Source organism: Corythoichthys intestinalis, chromosome 1 (assembly GCF_030265065.1).
Source record: "Corythoichthys intestinalis isolate RoL2023-P3 chromosome 1, ASM3026506v1, whole genome shotgun sequence".
Lineage (NCBI taxonomy): Eukaryota > Metazoa > Chordata > Actinopteri > Syngnathiformes > Syngnathidae > Corythoichthys > Corythoichthys intestinalis.
This window is the reverse complement of record NC_080395.1, coordinates 55,002,478-55,025,557: the sequence shown is the minus strand read 5'-3', so window position 1 is coordinate 55,025,557 and position 23,080 is coordinate 55,002,478. Positions and strand designations below refer to the sequence as shown.

Here is a 23,080-nt window from a genome sequence, read left to right as displayed (position 1 = left end):
ATGAAGTGACTTTAATGGAAGAGAAAATTCACAGCCACATTCAGAATAACATGCATAACATAAATATTAACATAATATTTTATTATAATTAAATAACTTGGAAATGTGATTCCAGATTTATCATATTTTTATTCTCTTCATTGTATTAAAACAAATGTATAAGGTCCAGTATGTAATGTTTCAAATTTTATTGGCAAGGTATTTTATGATACAACAATGTTGACCACCCTATGTAAAAGGTGTACTGTATTCCCTAGATCTACTTCCATAGGACATTTGTGACCCAAATATTTAATATGCGTTATAGTACTACGGTCAATTTTCGATGGCGTAGGATTATGGAGCACCGTAAGTAAAATTTGTATCATATTACATTGTTCCATTTCACTTTTTCCAAAATGTATTAGCACTTAGCTTTATCATTCTCAATTATTACCGTTTAACAGTTAATATCTAAACAAATTATAAATCACTAACTATTGTATTTTCCTGTACACGTTCCTATGTTATAAATTAGTTGTAATTTATTCTGAAATCATTATGCTGGGGGGGGGGTGTCTATATTATACTATTATATGTGAGGACCATATTCTGCTGCGGTTGGGGGAGGTGGGGCAAAAAAAAAAAAAAAAAAAAAAACGTACACAAAAACTGGCACACCTAGACACCACTCACTTGGTGACGTGAAAAACCGCCTTAACCAGCTTGACCACATACTTCCATGTTGTTTGACCGTGGTGCTTGAGTGAGACAATGCTTGGGGAACTCATTGCAAAAACAGGAAGTAAAGGCAGAAGAGACAGGAAATGGCTAACAGGATGTTTATGTCAATGTTTTGCACTGACTAAGAGACTCATGCATATACATAATATACATCGAACCATGTCGTAAATAATACTGCAGGTTTTATCAGAGCAAGTGCCTGGGGAAAAGAAAAATAGGACAAATGTTTGGATGTCACAGGCTTCTAAGACTATGTCAGCAGGAGGAATGAATTTTATACAGGATATTTCACACCTAACACCATACCTGGCTACACTGATGTTTAAGAAGCACTTAAAACCCCCCACTGCTGCAAGGTAAACTCATATTTGCACAGACTACACATGCACAAAAAGGAGCCAGCCTTAGATGTTACGTCAAAGTGAGCGTGGTTTACCTCTAAACCGGAAATTCATTTGCCAGCAGGAATTTCCCAAAAGAATGCGGAAGCTCATTTCTGACAGTGACTTGGAGAGGAAACACAACAAGGACAATGGCTTTGGAAGTGAAACGATATTTCTTTGTGGACGGATGAAGAAGTGTTGTTGCTGAAAGTAACAAATGACTACAGATGTTGACGAGCATTTTCAAATGTAAAATAAGGTGTAACAAAGTCACACCTGTATCGTTCACCTCCATTGTTTATAATGTGGTATTACCACACAAAATATGGTTATGGGTACTGTTTGCCTCCATTGTTTATAATGTGGTAATTCCACACTAAAAATGGCGACGGCGGACGTCAATGGATAAAGAGTTGGTGTTGTTACTGAAAGTGATAAATGACTACAGTTTGCAGAAACTTTCAGATGTAACATAAGGAGGAACAAAGTCACATACAGTATACTGTTCGTAGACATGTAGACAAGTGGTAGATATGTGGAACAATGTGTGGGCTGTAGATCCATAGGGATGGGAATCGAGAACCAGTTCCATGCGTTTCAATTGCATGGAATCGTTTGGCAGTTTATCTAACGATTCTCTTACAGATTGCAAGCAGCACGAATTACATCACGTAACTAGGCCTGCAAGCAGGACTGAACGGGCCCTCGCAATCAAGCGCAACTCGGACAGTGTGCAGGTCAGGGTGGTGGCAGATCGTCCTCTCTAATCATCTCATTAGAACCTAACATGATAGAAAGTTGCCTCTTTACATTCACACACCTAAGAGATAAAAACCCCTATTGGACAGAGTACTACAAAAAAGGAGCGAATAAAGGGTCGTCACGGCAACAGACAGAGACATGTGGACATGGGCCGTAAAATAAGTATTTCAAAAGGTCTTGAAACTACAATGACCAACCTGAAAAGAACTGGACATATATTTGAAAAATGAGTGACTTTCTATTGCCACTAGTTGGCGCTATAGGGTTGATGCAAATGACCCCTATAGGACCCTTTGGAGTATGACTCAACAAGCACGAGATGTTTGGCGCAGATATGTTGTAGATGTTATGACTGTTCAAAACTTGTGGTGAGACGAAAATGCTTCAGTCATTTTCACTTCTCCTGTTGGACTCTTCTGCTTCAACCAAACCTCAGTATTTTTCATCAGGCACCTGAACACATCTTATGGCTCCCCTGATGCAGGTTTCAGGTGAATATATTTTTTTTCCTTGGAGGAGGAGGCTGTTTAATAAAAAAAGGCATTTCTTGTTCCCACTAGGGGGGCGCTAGGGTAATGTTTCAATGCACTCGTGTTAAGGGTGGGATCCCGCACAAGTCAAGAGACTTTTTGGAGCAGTTTTGCACAAGGTATCGACTCCCCAAATTTCATTGCTCTACATTAAAAAAACCTAATAGAAAACGCCTTTTTGAAAAATTCAAGGGGGCGCCACTGAGTCATTTTGTTACATTTCTTTGTAATGTTGCAAGATTATCGAAATCCATGCAAAGCCGCATGTATGTGCAACATTTAGTGAGTTTTCGTGCATGTTCACGCCTCCAAATGTAAACTATACTACAAATGGATAAAAATTTCACATTCGATCCAAAATACCCGATTTTCTGTTGGATTTGGAAAATGGGTGCAAGAGACTTTTTGGAACAGTTTTGCATAAGGTATGGACTCCCCAAATTTCATTGCTCTACATTGAAAAAACCCAATAGACCCTACCCACATGACGTCACAACTCCGCTCTCCTGAATGGTACCGCCCAATTGTCCGTCAAAACATAGTGTTAACCTGTTACGGCTACGTACATTCCTCCTATTTACGGCGTGTTTTTCTGCTCCTTAACATTAATAATCAAAATGGTGAAGGCGTGTGTGGCTGTTGGTTGCACTAACAGAGAAGATGGAAGGAGAGACTTGAAGTTTTACCGTATTCCGAGGGATCCAAAGAGGAGAGCGAAATGGACGGCTGCAATTCGACGTGAAAACTGGGCACCAAAAAATCACCACAGACTATGTAGTAGTCATTTTATATCCGGTAAGATGCATTTAAGATATACTTAGAGGGTTTTGGGCTGACAAATAACCACAATTAAGATCATTGCTAGGCTAATCGCCGACAACATATACGTATGTATGTAGTGAGAGTGCTATCGCTAAACCATATAAACATTAAAAGCCTTAACTCCATTGACAAACGACATGAAATACATTAGACTTGACAGTGGATGATAGCAATAACAAAAGATTTTGAATTGAAAATTTCGTAACTCACCTTTCCAAGCACAAGATAGATTCCTGCCGAATTTTCGTGGACGAGGACCTGTTTCACCCAACCAGCAACGAAGTATTTATAAGCCTCCAAGCTCTTGAAGTTTTTCAAATTTTCGTGAGAATAGGCTGATTTTGTGTGGACAAGATAATTGTAAATATCAACGTAGCAGATGTCAGGCAGACAGGGCGAAGACAGTGGGTCGAAAAACATCGATTTGAGCATCAAATATGGATCTGGCGACTGTATAGAACGAAGCTTTTCCACATAACGCCTTTTATGCAACACATCCAGTGAGTTTACGGCATCAGAAAGCACCGGGTCTTCCATGAAATGCATTTTAAATTCCTCGATCAATTGAAACCAATGCTAATAAAGAGACAAAATGACGGACAAGTGGGCGGAACCATACAGCGAGCACGTGGTTTTGTGACGTCGGTGGGTAGGGTCTATAGGAAAGGCCTTTTCTAAAACTCCTTTCTGTCGCCACTAGTTGGCACTGTAGAGTTGATGCAAATGACTTTTACAAGACCCTTCAGGGTATGACTCTCAACAAGCATGGGAAGTTTGGCGCAGATATGTTGTATATCTGCTGAGTTATGACTGTTCAAAGTTTTTTGCGAGACAAATTGTTGACGGTCATTTTCACTTTCCTGTTTGGACCCCTCCGCTTCAACGAAACCTCAATATTTTTCATCAGGCACCTGAACAGAGGTCTTAAGGCTCCCCTGATGCAGGTTTTAGGTCAACAGATTTTTTTCCCTTGGAGGAGGAACCTGTCTCGTAAAAAAAGGCATTTCCTGTTCTCATTAGGGGGCGCTAGGCCTAATGCGTAATATTTCAATGCACTCGTGTTAAGGGTGGGATACCGCACATACATGCCAGATATGAAAAAGATTGAACGTTGTGTCAAGGAACTATTAGTCATTTACTGAATTTGTCATTTTGCCGAAAAAATGGCCGACTTTGGCACCACGCCCAGGTCAGACCCATGAATTAAAACACACCATTTTAAAAACTTAAGATCTCATACGTCTCCTGAACAGTCTCACCAATTTTGAAGATGATCCAACCAACTCCCTCGGCGAAAAGGTCTCCAATGTGCACCCTGTAAATCGATAAAAATTTCATATTCGATCCAAAATAACCGATTTCCTGTTGGGTTTGGAATATGAGTGTAAATGCTTTTTTTGGAGCGGTTTTGGACAAGGTATATAGACTCCCCAAATTTCATCGCTCTACGCTGACAGACCCTAATGTATTAGGCCAATTTTAAAATTTCAAGGGGGCGCCACTGAGCCATTTTGTTATATTTTTTTGCAATGTTGCAAAATTATCGAAATTTACAATTTTCCGCACGTATGTGCAAATTTTGGTGACTTTTCGTGCATGTTCAAGCCTCCAAATTGGCCGTTTTCATTTGCCCTGAAAAAAAAAAAAATAATAATAATCCTTTGCAAAACAATAGGGCCTTCGCACGCTTAGTGCTTGGGCCCTAATCACGCATGTTACAAGTGAGACTACGTGATTGTTCAGAGAGTGACCACTCACTAAATATACTCTTGAGAACCGTCGCCGAGTGATATTGCATTCATTTTCACAGGCAAGGTCATTATTCATGAGACTACTTAAAGAAATGGTGATTTTTCAAAAAAAAAAAAAAAAAAAAAAAAAAATGGGTTTATCGTATTCCTTGTCGAATACTCTATAAGAACAATATATCATATGCATCTAAATTAATCCTAAACCATTTTACTAGCAATTTTAATACTCATTTCGGTCAGTAGTCCACCAATCTGTGTTTTTTTCTGAATAATTTGAATTTGAGGGGTCGTAGAGCCAATCTGACTACTGATTTCACACAAAAGTATATACCTCCGCATCCGATGGTGGTATTTTTGTGTTGCAACGACTAAAGGAAGTGGATGTTTCAAATTACTTCCAGAAATGCACCTGACGACTACAGCCAATCAGCGTATTTTCGCCCGTAATTCGAGGAAGGATGGTCCCATTGGTCCCAAACCACTTTTATTCTACTCAGTATCAAAAGGCCTTTCCATAGAGCACCCCAACTATGTCTTGGAAGTTAACAAATCCAAGTTAACAGAGGATTGTGCTAAAATTCCTCTTATATTGTATGAGATCCAACCATCCTTATGTAATCACACCAACCTAATTATAAACTTGTTAATATTTGGGACAACAAAAGAGATACTCTGCCCCTGCTGTCTGGACTAGATAAACACTTTCTGTGTGTGCAGGCTTTCTCCATCCCATCTGAGAGGGTATTCTCCACTGCTGGAGACACCATAAGTCCAGAAAGATCACGAATCCTACCTGAAAAGGCAGACATGCGTATTTTTCTGCAAAAGAATTGTTACTTTTGCACATTTGCACTACTTACTGTTCTGTTGTATTTGACAGTGTTTATCATTCTTTATTATTATTTTTGAGTACTCATATGTCCTTTTAAAAAGGATTTTTTATTTCGATTAGAAAAATGCTTCAGTAAAATGTTATATATTATTTTCTATTTGCCACAGTTACATATTGCCACAGTTAACATCCAGGCTTTCGGCCTCTTTTGACCTCATTGTGAGTGTGTAAGATTGTGACTTCTGATTAAACAATCTAGATGCCAATCAAAACGTTTGTTCCTCTTTTTCCCCAAATTACAATCGATAAGAGAATCGATAAAGAATCAAATCGTTAAGCAATATCGATAATTGAATCGGAATCTTAAAAATTCTATCAATTCCAATCCCGAAAGATCAGTATATAGTACCTTCTTAAAAACGCAATGTTTCAGCTCAAACCTTCCCTCAGTAGATAGAAACTTGGACATTGTTACACCATCATCAAGTCTCCTATACTCATCAAAACCTAGCAAACTAAATAGAAAACAGTTTTCAGCATTAAACAAGGTTGGTGACCTTAAAGAGCAGAGGACACAGACACTGTTGAGGAAAACTCTTCTCCAGCAACATTTAGGGCCCATTTACACAGACATGCTCCGACCGAATCAACAAAACCTTTATCTCCTCGTCATTTGTGTTCATTCAGTCATTCAACATTGTCCCACTGGCGGATTCTATCTGCCTGTTGTTGGCTTTCAAAACTCGACATTCATACAAAAAATAGTTAATGTGCTGTGGAAAGTCAGCGAGTGCCGCTGCAGTGGAAAGGAAAGAGCAAGCGGGATGGGGAGGAGAGGGGAACTCCCGGGAGATGATGTTGTTAGCCCATGCTACGACCAAGCATCGAGCAGTGGCCGAACGAACGTGTGAAGAACACTGTCTCAAAGTGCCAATAAAAAATTACTGCACAAGTTACAACTATGAAGCATGAGAAAACTGATATAGATCTTGAGCAAAAATGTTAATAACATTAAATATAAGGACAGTATGCGTGGTATTGTGTGCATATACAAACAATTTTTCATTCTTGACTGGAATGGAAAGCTTTTTCCAAGTGTAATTACAGAACATAAAGCAAAGTAGCTACTCAGCCAAAGATGATGATGAAGGCAGTCACCAAAGCCTCTGAGCTGGAACATTATTAACAAACTGACTCCTGAAGCTCTGAAATCCCAAAGTCAAACAAGCACAAGGAGTAGTCCTTTATTTTGTAATTAAAGAAAACACCCTTACGGAAGCTGGGCCTGGTATACCTAGTATACACAAATCTCCTGTTGTGCTCTTCACCTATCAAATTCTGATTACTTTAAGATACTCTCGATCAGTCAAGCACGGACAAGCGGTTTTGGTAAAGTTAACCCCTTCAGACCTGAGTATGCTGCTGAAGGACATGACACGTTTGCGTCTCTAAACCAATAAATACACTGAATTTAGTTGCTATTGCCACTTCTGGGAGATGATTGGATGGAACTTTACCCATCAAAATCAAATCATGAGGTTTATCCTGCCCTTTTTGCTTTTTTTGGTTAGGCTGAGACAAAACCTGAAAAACGCAAACATAAGTGCTCATTTCTTCTCAAAAACATTTCAACATTATATTAAAAATAAACAGTAAAAGTATGAAATATCCGAGACCAAAGAATTCCAATTTGTTCTGGTGTTTGAGTAGCGTAAAAATCATCGATTTTTTTTTTTTTTTTTGCCCAGCAGAAAAAAATGCAGGTCTGCAGGGGTTAATTTTATAGACAAAGTAGTTTTTAGTTCAGTAAAAAAAGGAAATGTTTATTAAAGTTCAGTTTCAAAAATGAATAAATTCAAACCCTGAAAAAAAAAAAAAAAAAAAAAAAAAAAAAAATCTACGGTACTATAAACCACTCAAAACATCAAGTTCTAAGTTCAATCAGTACTCCAAGGTTACAAGAAATTACACTAGAATTCCCTTTTGTCATTAAAGCCCATCCCCAGACCACAATGCAAGCATGAATATTACCATAATTTTCGCACTATAAGGCACACCCGACTATAAGCCCCATCCACCTAATGTGACACGAAAATGGCATTTATTCAGAGATAAGCCACATTGAACTATAAGCTGCAGCTGTCCTCACTGTATTATCGGATATTTACACCAAAAGATATTAACCGGTAATGCTTTATTTGACAGCGGCATCATACGACTGTCATAAGACCAAACGAACCGCCATGACACTTTGAACCAATTGGTTGCAAAGCTTGCTTCAATAAGCACTCATTTGGCCATCAGTGCTCCTTTGGGGGAGAGTCAGCCTCTTCTGCCATCTGCTGTCAACACTGTTGTCGTCCAACATGCCTCCTAGCATGCATTGCAGCGCTCCAGATGTAAATAACAATGAAAATTCATGGTCTGTGCTAAATATTTCTTCAGTTACTGTTCCAGTTGTTTCATTTGTTGTTACTGTATGTTATTTTGTAAGGTTTTATTTGACATTGGCACCATAAGACTGTCATTAGACAATCATAACTATGATATGACACTGTCATGAGCATTAATGACATATAACAGATGTCTAGAGCTGAAACGAATACTCGAGCAACTCGAGTAACTCGTTTAAAAACTGATCCGAGTGATTTTATTCACCTCGAGTAATCGTTTATTTTGACAGCTCTAAGCATCACGTTTTGCTCGGACTACTTTTAATGCGGGACAACGCGCTGATGTCATGTGCATAGAGGAAGAAGCAAAAAAAAAAAAAAAAAAAATGACGCCGACATTGCTGAATACTAGCCCGCACGATGCTACGTTGGTAGCAGGTAGCGTCTGATGAGTCTCATAGAGATCACATGTATGTTGAACTAGATGCGAAATGACAGACTCGGCCGCGTCTGGGCAGCATTAGTAAAACAGCCGCCATCTTAAAGCAGTAGAGCACTAAGCTCTAATAAAGAGGGCTAAGCGTTAATAAATAAGATTAACGTTACTATCACTAGCTCACGTAACGTTAGCCCTGCCGAGGGCTTGGTTTCTATTAATTATGACCACTGTCGATGCGTGGCTAACGTGTCTTACATACAGGCTTTAACATAATATAGCATTGTGGAGTGATGAGGTTGTAAAATAAAAACTCAATAATGCCAACTATCAATTTTAGCTCAGTAGTCATTGCTGGATAAAACACCAAGTAGCACTGGTCCCTAATGTGCGCCAATACAGCCTGTATCATACATTTATTTTGAACACTGCAAAAACTCAAAATCCTATCAGGACTTACAGTTTAGACTAGAGATGTCCCGATCCGATATTTGGATCGGATCGGACGCCGATATGGGCAAAAAAATGCGCATCGGTATCGGATCGGCCGACACGAAAAAATTCCGATCCAGACTTCTGATCCAGTTTTTTTCAAAGTTCGGTCCGGGTTTTCCAACACACTGATTTACGGAATCCATTCCAGTTTTTGCTTCGGTTTCCCTAAAATACGGTCCGCATTTTACGGCGCACCTTCAACACACTACATTACCGTCTCCAAATTTACCGAGAGACTATCGGTAAAAATGTCAGTTGTGTGGGATCATTTCACCTTAAAGGACGACAAAGACGAAGAGGCAGAGTGCAACATATGCCACAATAAAGTCAAGCGTGGTGGTAAAGTTGTTAGAAGTTTTCATACAACCAACCTAATCAAGCATTTAGCGAAATACCACCACAAACAATATGAGGAGTACGTTAAGAAAACCAAAGACAAAAAGAAAGGTCCTACGCAACTAACACTGGCAGAAACTTTTGCTATGCGTGACAAACTGGCACTCGACAGTCCCAAAGCCCAGGGAATAACAAGTCATCGCCGAAGAATTCATTCTGGATGTCGAGCCATTATCTCTCGTGAGTAAAGATGCACCATCCAACACTTAAAACCACGGTACAACATGGAAGATTCAAGAACGATTCACAAACATCCAAATTCTGATTATTGAAATCAAGTAAAGCGGAACTAATACACAGCGCGATCTTCGCGCAATGAGAAACGGACCGCATTGCGTCCCGAGAGTAAACATGCTTGTCATAGACCCGGGTAATGCCTGTTTTAAAATGTAAACTTGATACTGAAATAGTCGTTTATTTAAACCTGAGAGGCTTTTTATACAATTTTTGTAACTAATGCATGAAACATTAAAATCATCTAATAGCTTGGGGGGTTTGTGGGATTTTCCACTGACAGTTTACAATATTATTTGCACGTTTTACTGACTAACTATGCCATTTCTGTTCGTCATTTATAATGTTTTGTGTTTGTCACTGAATAAACAGGTCATTTCTTGTTACCAACCATTGTGTGTTATTCAAACTCACCTAATTCAGCTGGCTAGTTGTTAGGCCTGAACGATATTGGAAAAAACTATTGTTGCGATTTTTTTTAGGTTTGCAATATATTGCGATATTATATTGCGATATTAAAAAAAAAAAAGATCTATCTTTTTTAAAGAAATTTTCACTAAATGACTTGAATAGCTGTTTGGAAATACTTTACATAACACACCGTGACCACAGTGTATTCATATAATACCGTTTAATTTGTGAATGATGAAGATTTCTGTATGAAGGTATCCAGGAAGTCATGTCTGCACAAAATAGATCATTTATTGAATACAATATTTTACACTTCAACAGCAGCAAATACATTAAATGATAAATAAAAGAGCAGGTGCATTAGTCCCCTAAGTTTTTGACAAAATATAACAATAAATAAAAACTTCTGTAAAATAACAACAAAGTTGTCAACATATTTGAACAAAAATATTAAATATGACAAATAAAAGAGTTGTTCACAAACTATAACAAATAAAAACCTCAGTAAAACAACAAAGTTGTCAACATATTTGAACAAAAATATTAAATATGACAAAAGAGTTCACAAACTATAACAATACATAAAAACCTCAGTTAAACAACAAAGTTGTCAACATATTTGAACTTAAATATTAAATCTGACTTATAAAAGTGCAAGTGCATTAGTCCCCTGAGTTGTTTACACAAAATATAACAATATAAAACTGCAAAACGGCAACAAAGTTGTAAAAATATTTCAACAAAAATATTAAGTATCAAAACTTTATGTGCAGCTGTACTATATATAGTTATTTGAAAAATACGGTTTACAATAAATTTAAATATAAAAGAAACAAACTCAATTGAACTTGTAAATAATTGAACTGAATAACTGCAAATAACTGTGATGAATAACAGAACCATTTTAACTCCCAAATTTCCTGCCTTCCTGATAGCTGTCACATGACTAAAAAGAAAAGACATTCCTTCAGCTGTGTTATGTATTTGTCTGCATATCGTCCACCTTCCTTGCTCAGCAATTCTCAACTGGGTCTCATAGGTTTTTGGCCAAGACTATTAGTTTATCCACTATAGCAGGCTTGAGACAAGAACGTTGGCACTTAACAATGTTCCCACCTGTGCTAAAAAGCCTCTGATGGGGAGCTCGTAGCAGGAATGCATAGATACCTGCGTTTTAAATGGTCCCACATGTTTGACAGATTACTTCTTGTTGAGGCAACCATGGCGAGGCACTGTCGACAGGGCTGTTTTTTTGTCCCTTATAGTCTTGTTCTTGCCAAAATACTTCCAAAACTCCTTTTGGATACAGTCTTCCTTGCTCCTCCAACGTGTTGATTGCTTGCTTTCACTTTGAGAACGGGCCCTCCTCCCTCCGCTCTGCTGTTCGGCCCCTCCTCCCTCCACTCCGCTGTTGCAGGGGGAGGGGGAGGAGCCGATGACTTGCTGGAGAGAAAGAAAAGCTGTGCGCTTTTTTCCCCTCTCCTTCCTCAAAACAAACGTTTGTGGATTAAAAAAAATGAAATTAAAAAACTATCGCACGTCCTTGCGATGGGACTATTGCACATGCGCACATCGCGATGGCGATGTTTAAACGATATATCGTTCAGGCCTACTAGTTGTTATCAAGAGTACTAAAACCCTTTTCAACATGAGTCTGACAACTAAGTAAGGAGGCTAAATAACTTTAAACTTTAATACATGCTCAGATAGGCCAGTATCGGTATCGGATCGGAAGTGCAAAACAATATCGGTATCGGATCGGAAAAGCAAAAACCTCGGGACATCCCTAGTATAAGCTATTCAAAACAGCCACAAACACATGAATGAGGAATACATTCACTAAACTACCGTATTTTTCGGACTACAAGTCGCACCTGAGTATAAGTCGCACAGCCATAAAATGCCCAACGAAGAGAAAAAAACATATAAGTCGCATTGGAGTATAAGTCACATTTTGGGGGGAAATTTACTTGATAAAATCCAACACATAGAACAGATATGTCATCTTGAAAGGCAATTTAATATAGAAATACAATAGAGAACAACATGCTGAATAAATGTAGTGTACAGTGCATGAACAACGAAATGCGAATATACTGTCCTCACCAGGACGTTACGGCTCGGTCCTGGCTATACGGCGAACTCCGAAAAGACTCCCGTATAATTTGCTGAATCAATTTGGTCCTCGATAGCAAACAGGTTTGCATCAACGTAAATGAATGATAATTAGGTACTATTACAGGAATAACGTAACAGGTTAGCATGCATTCGCTAGCATTAGCACATCGCTCAAACAACCACACAACTGGCTTTAAGTGTCCGATCACAGGTGGAAAACACACAACAACAACAGAAAAGATGATACACGCAAGCGTTGCCTTTGTAGAGATATTTTTAAAGCATAAACAATGAACGTAGGTTCGCAGCCGTCTTTCTCTCTCGCTAACTCGCCCACTCACTCATTCAGAGCTACGTAGCTGTCCGTCTTCTTCTGGCTTGTGAGCGCTCTTCTTCACATAAACAAGTGCGAGTGCGCCCCCACATGGGCGTGAAAGCGCCACAAACTAAATGCATCCATTTTAATATAAAAAAGTCAATATTACAATTGAACATACATTGCCAAAGGCAGAACGCGAACGTGGCCATAGCTATTAAGAGTTATTCAGATAACTATAGCATAAGAACATGCTAACAAGTTCACAAAACCATCAGTGTCACTCCAAAACACCAAAGTAACATGTGAAATTATATCATAATGTGTTAAATATTTCACAGATAAGTCGCTCCTGAGTATAAGTCGCACCCCCAGCCAAAAAAAAAAAAAAAAAAAAAAAGGCGACTTATAGTCCGAAAAATACGGTAACAGAAATAAAAATACCATCTCACCTGAGTCGGAATCTTTCTGGTCTCCATTTGCTCCAGTAGTGAATGGCAGTTTCCTTTTGGATGTCTTCTCTTTCATCTCTTTAACGCCATCACTGCGATCCAATTTGGGAGTCTTGTTCGACAGCACTTTTTCCTGTCAATGACATAAATCAGATCATTGAATACAAGTGATGTGCACGACTAGTCGTTTAACCACCTACTCATAATTAAACGTTTCGTATTGTAGTAGTTGGTAAAACGCAGCATATTGAGACCCTTTCAGACATCTGCTGAACTCCCGTTAAGTCCCATGATTTAAATTGGTACCCCTTATGTCTGAAAGCAATTTCCCGGGTCTACTGACACATTAACCGGGTCGCGTCCCAGCATAATGTCTTGGACTCCACCGGGACGCAGTAGCATGAAAGCAGCCGGTTAATTCGCCGGTCACAGCGCGAAAGCTGATGAAGTAAATATCACGGCGGGCCGTTCGTCATTTCCTCTTTCTTCACAAAAGCGGTAAACAAACATCGCAATTATCAACATAGCAAACTGAAAAGATAGCAAAATTAAACTGGAAACATAAGTAAATTAATTTGCTACTGAATCTTAAAACCAAGGAAGAGACAGCCAATCATCCATCTTTGGAAATGTATGGTTTATTTTGTTGCCTTTGCCGATCAAAAATGATGTAATGTCCGGGTAATAAAATCCCGTCCTTCGTCCTCCAAAGTGAGTGAGTGAGCAAGCGAGCGTGCGTGCGTGCGTACGTACGTACGTATGTATGTATGGCAAAGTATTTCTCTTTCAATTGTTTACCTTTATTCAGTGTTTTTGTCATGTCAATAGAATTTAAATAAACAACTTGTCCTGAATGTCTGGGCTAAAATAGCTCGTAAATACACAAAACCTTTCCATTTTAAACTTTTTATTTAATATGTGGATTAAATAGAGTTTTCTTGCTTATAGACTAGTCGCAAATAAAAAAGGACAGTACTTATATATAGCGCATTTAAATACATTGTTACCATGCCCAAAGCGCTTTACATTAGCACATATTTACCCCTTCACGTACGGTGCTGCTGCCATGCAAATAAAATCCGACTAGTTGACAGAGAAATTAGTCGAAATTCCCATCCCTATTGAATACCACTAAGAACGAGGTTAATCTCGAATTATAATATAGAGTACATTGATTTGTCTAGTACAGAATATTATGATTGTGTGTATAGTATACCCCTTGACCATCAAAATCACCTTTCAAAAATTTGATTTTTTCCCCCTCTGTATCCATGTATGATATGTGCCCCTCCTGGTTTGCTGGCATCCATTCTCTACAGGATGACCCAAAAAAAAAGTTTACACTCAGTTGACTGCTTGTTTAAAAGCCACTGAAACATATCTAAATAGGTTGTCATGCTTAAGTGATTCATTAAGGTCACTCATTGCAGCTGGTAATCTCTCGTCTCTACAATTCCTGTAATTCTGCTGAAAATGAAGAAAACTTTAGCTGTACCTTAATTGCTGCGTGCCGGTCTGACACCTACTGAGATTGCAGCAAATCTGAGAATATCCAGATGTGCAGTCTACAAAGTTAAAAAGAAGCTGAAAGATACTGGAACAGCCTCACGAAAACCTGGGTCTGGAAAACCCGATCTATGCGGACCAAAAAGTTGATTGACAAGGTGATATGTGGCCACCCCAGAGTCCAGATCTCAATCCCCTGGATTATAGCATATGGGCAACTGTGGAGGACAGTGCCTGTAAGAAGCCACAAACTTCTGTGGCAGCCTTGGAGAGGTCCATTGTTAGATCTTGGGAAAAGATGACAGCATCCTACATAAAGAAGACCTGTCAAGCGTTCCGCAGGCGCCTGGAGGCTGTTGTGACACTTAAGGGAGGACACATTGAAAAATAGAGTGTACTGTACATGTTCTTTACAATAATGTATAATTTGTGATTAAATTCTAATTCTAAGATGAATAAACATGGCATTTAAGTTGTATTATGGCAGTGTAAACTTTTTTTTGGGTCACCCTGTAGAAAATAAAGGCACGGCATTACCTGCAGAGTAATTTGTGATTTATTAGGTTTTCAAAAAAATGCAATCTAATTTCCCATGAAGGGCTGACATTCCAAAGCCCATGAAAACATCAAGTCTGTGCGGGGCATGAAACTGGACCGTTTAAAATGTCCATATTCTCTAAATTACTTCGGTATGTAAGACAAAAGTGTGAATGGTTGTTTTTAATTGACTGATGACCAGTTGATGGTGTAGCTTACGTTTTACCCATACTGTTAGAGTAGGGATAATGTTTAGACTGTTCACAACATATTAAAGCAACACTAGGTAACTTATTAGTTTTGGTTGATTTTAGTGACGCAGGTGGACAAAAGCAGGAGTGTTTTGCCTTAAGGAAGACTGAGTTTCCCATGAGGACTAGCGCGAAGTGTAAAATCCTTTTTTAAAATGTTTTTATTTTTTATTTTTTAAACCTGTCCTGTTCAGCTGTTTGACACAGAGAATGGAAGTCTAAGTGCCCGGATTCTGAACAGTTTTAATGTTTCACATTGAGAGTCTGACATACTCCCATTGTGATCATTCAAAATACCTTTTTATTATGACAAAGCAGCGAACAGGAAGGGATTATGGGGGGACAGAAGAAAAGAAATACAAGAGAAGAAAGAAAAACACATACACAAACAACAACAAGAAATACATTGAACATCTAAACTAGTTACTAATATGCTGGTGCTATCGTCAGCGAGATGTATTTCCGGTTTACACCATGTGGGGGCCTATTGGCCAGTGAAAGAGGAGAATGGGGGTGGGGGTGTCTATAAGACTATAAGCTAAGTGATTGAAAGGGGTAGAGTGTACACAAATCAGTTCTGTGATCTAGAACCCAGTAATCGTGTGAATCTCTTATGAGTGTAAGCCCGTTGGCGACCAACCCTACGCCGCCGCATCGCCAATCCCGGCACCGGAACCCCCAACCCGAGTATGCCCTACCACATCCAGCAGCACGCAAGCCCCACCGGGCGCGCGACAGCCACGCAGACGGGCGGAGAAACCGCGCGGGCGCCAACCCAGGGCCACGGCCCCCACCCAGCCAGCCCGGGGAGGGAGGGCGGGCGGGGGTATGGGGGGCCACGCGCAGCCCATCCCTCCTCCCGCCGCCCAGCAAAGGAGCCACCGTCCCCCCCCCCGGGACCCAGGGTGGTCCCCCGGGCCACCCGCGCCACCCGCGCGCCCATCAACCGGCCTTCAGGGATGGCAGGAGGGGACGCATCACCAACCCGACGCCTACACCCACCCCCGACCGCCCACCCACCCGGGCCACGAGCCACAGCCCCCCAACCGGCACGGCACGCCACGGGACCCCCAGCGGCCCACCAAGCCCCAGGCAAGGCAGGGTCCCCCGCCGGTGCAGGCGACACCCCGCTGATACACCGGCGCCCAGCCAGCGACCCGCGACGGGGCGCAGGGCGGATGCCCAGCCAGAGAAGAGAGGGGAAGGCGGAGGCAGGAGAACGCCCAGGAACTGCCACGGGGCGATGCAAGATCGGAGACCCGACCCCCCAACCCACTCCCGCGGCCGGCAGCCGAGGCAGAGGGGAGGCCACACCCCGGGAGCCACGCCATATAGAAAAAGTGTGGGACCCACCTACCACCCTATTACTGTGGCTGCCAGGTTCCCGATTGGCAGCCATCACCCAGCACCGTGATGGGGGTGTGAGCGGAGGGCAGTGCAATGTATGCATTAAAATAGGAGAGCTTGGCTTGGGGCAGTGGGACCGCAGCATGGAGTTTCTGTCCAGCCGCCCGTCCCATCGCCCTTTGCCGGAGCTCTCCTGTGGAGTATGATGTGTGTGGTGCATTTAAAAAAGGTGCAGGGATGGCAGGGCCTGTGGTGAGGAGGCAGCTGTGAGATGGGTAGATTATTCCAGTGTGTCAAATCTTCACATATTTTTGCTAGGAGGGGTGTATGGTTTAGTTTAGTTAATTCTGTAAGTTTTGGTGAAATGTTGATTCCAAGATACTTTATATTCCCTATTGGAATATTGTGATTTTGATTTGCAGGATTCCATGAGTTTGTTGATAAGGGCATTATAATTGATTTTGACCAATTTATAGCATAATCTGATATTTGTGAAAATGTATTTATTAGTTCAAAAGTCTCATGTAGGGAGGATTCTGGTTTTTCTAGATATAAAAGTATATCGTCTGCGTATAAGTTAATTTTGTGTTCCGATGTGTGCGAGCAGATCCCTTTGATATTAGCGTTTTGTCTTATTGCAATTGCTAATGGTTCAATAAATAGAGCGAATAATAGGGGTGAGAGTGGACAGCCTTGTCAAGTTCCCCTTTGAAGACAGAAACTTTGTGAAATGACCCCGTTTGTGTTTACAGTGGCTTTTGGGGCATTGTAGAATATTTTTATCCAGCGGATAAATGGCTCACCGAAGCCAAATTTTTCCAAAACTTTGAAGAGAAAAAACCAGTTGACTTTGTCAAATGCTTTTTCTGCGTCCAAAGAGAGGATAATTGCTTTCTGTTTATAATTCTGTGCAATATTAATAAGATTTAACAAGTGTCTTATATTGTTTGTAGAGTTACGTTCTTTAATAAAGCCGGTCTGGTCTTTATGAATTATTGTGGGAAGAGTTTGTTCTAATCTAGTAGCTAAAGCCTTTGCAATAATTTTAATATCTGTATTCATTAAGGATATTGGTCTATAGTTTGCTGGTTGGGTTAGGTCTTTCCCTTCTTTTGGCAGTAGTTTGATTACTGCAGTGTTCATCTTGTCTCTAATTTGACCCTTGGCACTGATTTCTTGAACCATTCTATACAAAAGTGGTGCCAGCATATTCCAAAAGTGTTTAAAATATGATGTCGAGAACCCGTCGGGCCCCGGTGCGCGACCTATTGGCATGTCCTTTACGGCATTCCATAATTCAGCGAGGGTAAGTGGGGTATCTAGCAATTGTTGGCTTTCTAAAGTTATTTGGGGGATGTCAAGATTATTAACGAATAGGTCAATGTCTTCATTATGATCGTTTGTCCCCGAGTATAAGTTTTTGTAGTAGCTATAGAAAGTTTCGTTATTTTTTCTGGTGATTGTGTTATTATGCCGGCTGAATCTTGTATTGTTGTAATTAATGTTTTTTCTTTGTTACGTTCGAGTTGGTTTGCTAAATATTTCCCGGATTTGTTATTATGCTCAAAATTGGTATATCGAAGTGTAAAATCCTGATTTCCCGGTCGCCTGCAGATCGATGAAATGACGTTTCCGTTTCCAGCGGGTGTGTGAAGGATGAATAGTAATGAGGTAATGAATCCAGTTGCATCTGAACAATAGCATATGAAGAAGTTGAAACGTTTGATTTTGTACTGTATTCCCCCACCGCCCCCCCGACCTGGTTCATGCCAGCAATTGACAGCCGGGCCAATGTTTGTTCTTGAGTGTCCTTTTATGCTTTTAGCATCACAATGTCTTTTTTGTCTCTTCAGACAAAACTTTTTGTTTCTTTTGTTGCTCTGCCATCTTTGCAGAATTTGCACTAAAGCATTCACATCGACTTCCATCTTTATACTGAATGGGGTAAGAGGAAAGTGATTAATGCTGTAAAGCAGTCGGCACATTTGTAGTTTGTTTGTGTGGCAGGGTTTCTGCCACCCTCCTCAAAGTTAATTAGTGCCAGTGAAAGGGATACAGACTCCCTCAAGATATAAAAGGCATCATTCAACTAGTTGTCAGTTGACGTATCATCCCAAATGTTATGATTTTTTTTTTTTTTTTTTTTTAAGTTGAAAAGTTACCTATGATTGCTTTAAATCAGACACTGTGGAAAAACAATACGTAATATTTTAGGATGTATCAGATCAGTTAAAGACTGGAATTTTTGGGAGGGATCTGGATGACTGGGTTACTCTACACATGCACATAACCCCTTCATACAAATTCAGCACTTCTCTCATCCCACAGGGGATGTTTGATTTTTGTGCCAGCTCTTTGAACTCCTCCCCTTGCTCTACCTCAGTCATAAAATCATGATGTCATTATACAAAAGAGAACATTTTCAGCTTGTAAACAACATCTCTATTTACACTCAGCAATACTAAGCTTTAATGCTGAAAAATGTTTAACAATGACATGACATCAGAAGCTGTACAATAAGTTAAAAACAAAAAAAAGTACTGCACACACGAGGGACGCCTTTATAAGATATTTGTATTTTCAAAGCCATTTTTGTATGGTTATCTCAGATGTGCTTTCACACGGCATCCTTCCTGTTGATGTTTTAATTAATTAATTTATTTCTTTATTTTTTTATTTCACTGTTTTCCACTCGCCCTTGTGTGCTTCAGTCCCTCCCTCACTCCCTCCATGCCAGAGTCTGATGCAATCCTTTGCAGAGGGCTGTAAATCTACGCCTGCATAAACTGCACCTCTATGCCTTGTCTCTTATTGCTGCTGCTGCTTGTATCCAAACAGTCGGTACCCTTTGCTCTGAGGAAAATAACAAGACTGTATGTGTGTCAAACTAGAGAAATGCTTCCTACTCCTACTTCCTTCACTGCATACATTAAAGTGAGTGTTTGGCTGGTATGACCTTAATTTTCTTTTTTTTTTTTTTTCATAACTTGAATTAGAAGAACACTCAAACTTCATATTCAGTCCCAAAATGTGCATTATGTGTGTCATTTTTAATGTGTTATATGGGTGATTCTCATGAAGCAAACCTAAACTATCTCTTTGAAGATTTTAGTGATATAGTCATGAAAATCATCCCCTCCCCAGTTTTAGTTGAAATATTGCTACAGTTGTGGTCAAAAGTTTACATGCACTTGTGAAGAACATAATGTCATGGCTCTCTTGAGTTTCCAGTTATTTCTACAACTCTGATTTTTCTCTGATAGAGTGATTGGAACAGATACTCTTTGTCACAAAAAACATTCATGAAGTTTGGTTCTTTTATGACTTTATTATGGGTGAACAGAAAAAAGTGATCAAATCTGCTGGGTCAAAAATATACATACAGCAGCACTAATATTTGGTAACATGTCCCTTGGCCATTTTCACTTCAATTAGGCGCTTTTGGTAGCCATCCACAAGCTTCTGGCAAGCTTCTGGTTGAATCTTTGACCACTCCTCTTGACAGAATTGGTGCAGTTCAGTTAAATTTGATGGCTTTCTGACATGGACTTGTTTCTTCAGCATTGTCCACAAGTTCTCAATGGCGTTTAAGTCAGGACTTTGGGAAGGCCATTCGAAAACCTTAATTCTAGCCTAATTTAGCCATTCCATTACCACTTTTGATGTGTGTTTATGGTCATTGTCCTGTTGGAACACCCAACTGCGCCCAAGACCCAATCTTCGGGCTGATGACTTTAGGTTATCTTGAAGAATTTGAAGGTAATCCTCCTTCTTCATTATCCCATTTACTCTCTATAAAGCACCAGTTCCATTGGCAGCAAAACAGCCCCACAGCATAATACTACCACCACCGTGCTTGACGGTAGGGATGGTGTACTTGGGGTTAAAGGCCTCACCTTTTCTCCTCCAAACATATTGCTGGGCATTGTGGCCAAACAGCTTGATTTTTCTTTCGCCTGACCACAGAACTTTCCTCCAGAAGGTCTTATCTTTGTCCATGTGATCAGCAGCAAACTTCAGTCGAGCCTTAAGGTGCCGCTTTTGGAGCAAGGGCTTCCTTCTTGCACGGCAGCCTCTCAGTCCATAGAGATGCAAAACACGCTTGACTGTGGACACTGACACCTGTGTTCCAGCAGCTTCTAATTCTTGGCAGATCTTCTTTTTGGTGATTCTCGGTTGAATCTTCACCCTCCTGACCAATTTTCTCTCAGCAGCAGGTGATAGCTTGCATTTTCTTCCTGATCGTGGCAGTGACGAAACAGTGCCATGCACTTTATACTTACAAACAATTGTTTGCACTGTTGCTCTTGGGACCTACAGCTGCTTTGAAATGGCTCCAAATGACTTTCCTGACTTGTTCAAGTCAATGATTCGCTTTTTCAGATCCATGCTGAGCTCCTTTTGACTTTCCGATTGTAGCGTTTGTGGGCGTTTGCATCCAATGAGCCCTATTTAAATGGCCTCAGAGAAGTCACCAGCGCACCACTCATAATCACTCACAAGAAGTTAAGAGGCCATGCTATGAAGCTCATTTCACTGACACAACTTTCTAAGTCACCAAAATTGCTAATTCATGTTGCTGTATGTATATTTTTGACGCAGCAGATTTGATCACTTTTTCTGTTAACCCATAATAAAGTCATAAAAGAACCAAACTTCATGAATGGTTCTTGTGACAAAGAAGTATCTGTTCCAATCACTCTATCAGAGAAAAATCAGAGTTGTAGAAATAACTGGAAACTCAAGAGAGCCATGCCATTATGTTCTTCACAAGTGTACGTAAACTTTTGACCACAACTGTATGTCTATTATGTAGCCGAGTCCATGATTTGTTACCAAAATAGTATTTTGTATGTATTTTAACCGACGTATTTTGTATGTATTTTAACCGAGTTTACAGTCGTAAATTAATTACTGTAATGTGTCCATGAACGGCATTGAGTTTACGCTTCAATACAGGATTCAATCAATTAAAAAATATACGGTATGAACATGTTTAAATAAATATGATTTAGCAGATAATGATAAACTATCATGTTTTCTTAACAAGAATAAAAAATATACAAGGAATCCCGTGTCTAAGCAAGGAGCTTTCATTACTGCTGCACTGCGTTCATCTCGTCATAATCACAGTTGTTTTTTTGTTTTGTTTTGTTTGTTTTTTAATAAAGTTTTTATAACCCAAGCAATGCAAAAGATGGCTACAAGGTAAGATTGTTTGGCCTTTTTTTTATATTGTTAATGGTTTATTTTTCTATGTATGCCGACTTCCCCGCCACATGTGAGCATTACCATAATGTGTAATATTACATGTTTTGAGATATTAACAAATTAGATATTTACTGTAAATAAAATTAGGGAGCTCAAACTGTTGAAAAAAAATTAGTCATCATAGCATTCTGGTATTTTAAGATACCTTTGGTAAATGTCCTTCATTACAGTGATGTATACAGTAGCTTTCATGAGAATCACCCATATCCACTTCTTTGGAAAAGCGGTATGGAAGATGAGTGAATGAATGAATGTATTTATGCTCGTACTGATGCTCAGTGAACAACAGTGATCACTTATTTTTAAAGGCAACAGATTATTATTCAGTGTTTCCCCAACATTGAAGATTGTGGCACACCACCACACCAAAATAAAAGCCGCCATGCCTTGGAGATTATTATTATTTTTTTTTTAAGATTTAAAGATTTAACATGATGTCTAAATGAATTTATGAAGCTCATTTTACGCACTATTTGCCATAATTCGTCTGAAATAGCACGTCAAATACAAATTGTCTATTTAGATGTGTTATTTTGAAAAGCGCTTTAGTTTTGCGCCTGAGTGAGTACCTCGGCGCAGAGATGAAAATCGGGAGATAAATCCACAGAAAGGCTTCTGAAGTTAATGAATGTACTTCTGGTTTAAGCCTGTGAAAACGACATTAATATTGACATCGACGTAACTTCTTTATGGTGTGTCTTTGACCCGAATCGTCACATCCTAGCATAGCATTTGTCACTTGTAGTGATTTCAGATGAGTATTTTGAAGTACACTATTTTGGATAGGGAAAAGTTCCTGAGGACGAGGGTCCGCTTACAAAATGACTATTTAGACCGTCATGTTCCGAAATATTTAATTAGCCTCAGATGCTAATTCTCACGCTGCAGATGCCCGTCAGTTCCGAAGGTATTAGCTCTCACTTTCCGAGGATTAAAAATTATGAAATGGTTATGGCAAGCATTGTATTTTAATGTTGAAATAACGTTTACAAAAACTGAATAAGACAAGATCACAGCTGGAGACGCAGATGAGGTTGCCGCACAGTCTAGGGTAGGAGAAGTCTCAACTAAGCAATAAAGCAAACAGGGAATCTAGATGGGACCCAACATGGAC

At 39.8% G+C, this 23,080-nt stretch overlaps 1 protein-coding gene across 2 annotated transcripts in view; it reads right to left on the bottom strand.

The window, feature by feature from the left end:
* Positions 1 to 23,080, bottom strand: part of ankrd11 (ankyrin repeat domain 11) — a 200,521-nt gene that overhangs the window by 27,869 nt on the left and 149,572 nt on the right. For both annotated transcript variants that reach the window (XM_057831488.1, XM_057831496.1), the window contains exon 4: positions 13,055 to 13,187. In XM_057831488.1, coding sequence (XP_057687471.1) covers positions 13,055 to 13,187 — 133 coding nt within the window. The remainder of the gene's footprint in view (positions 1 to 13,054; positions 13,188 to 23,080) is intronic.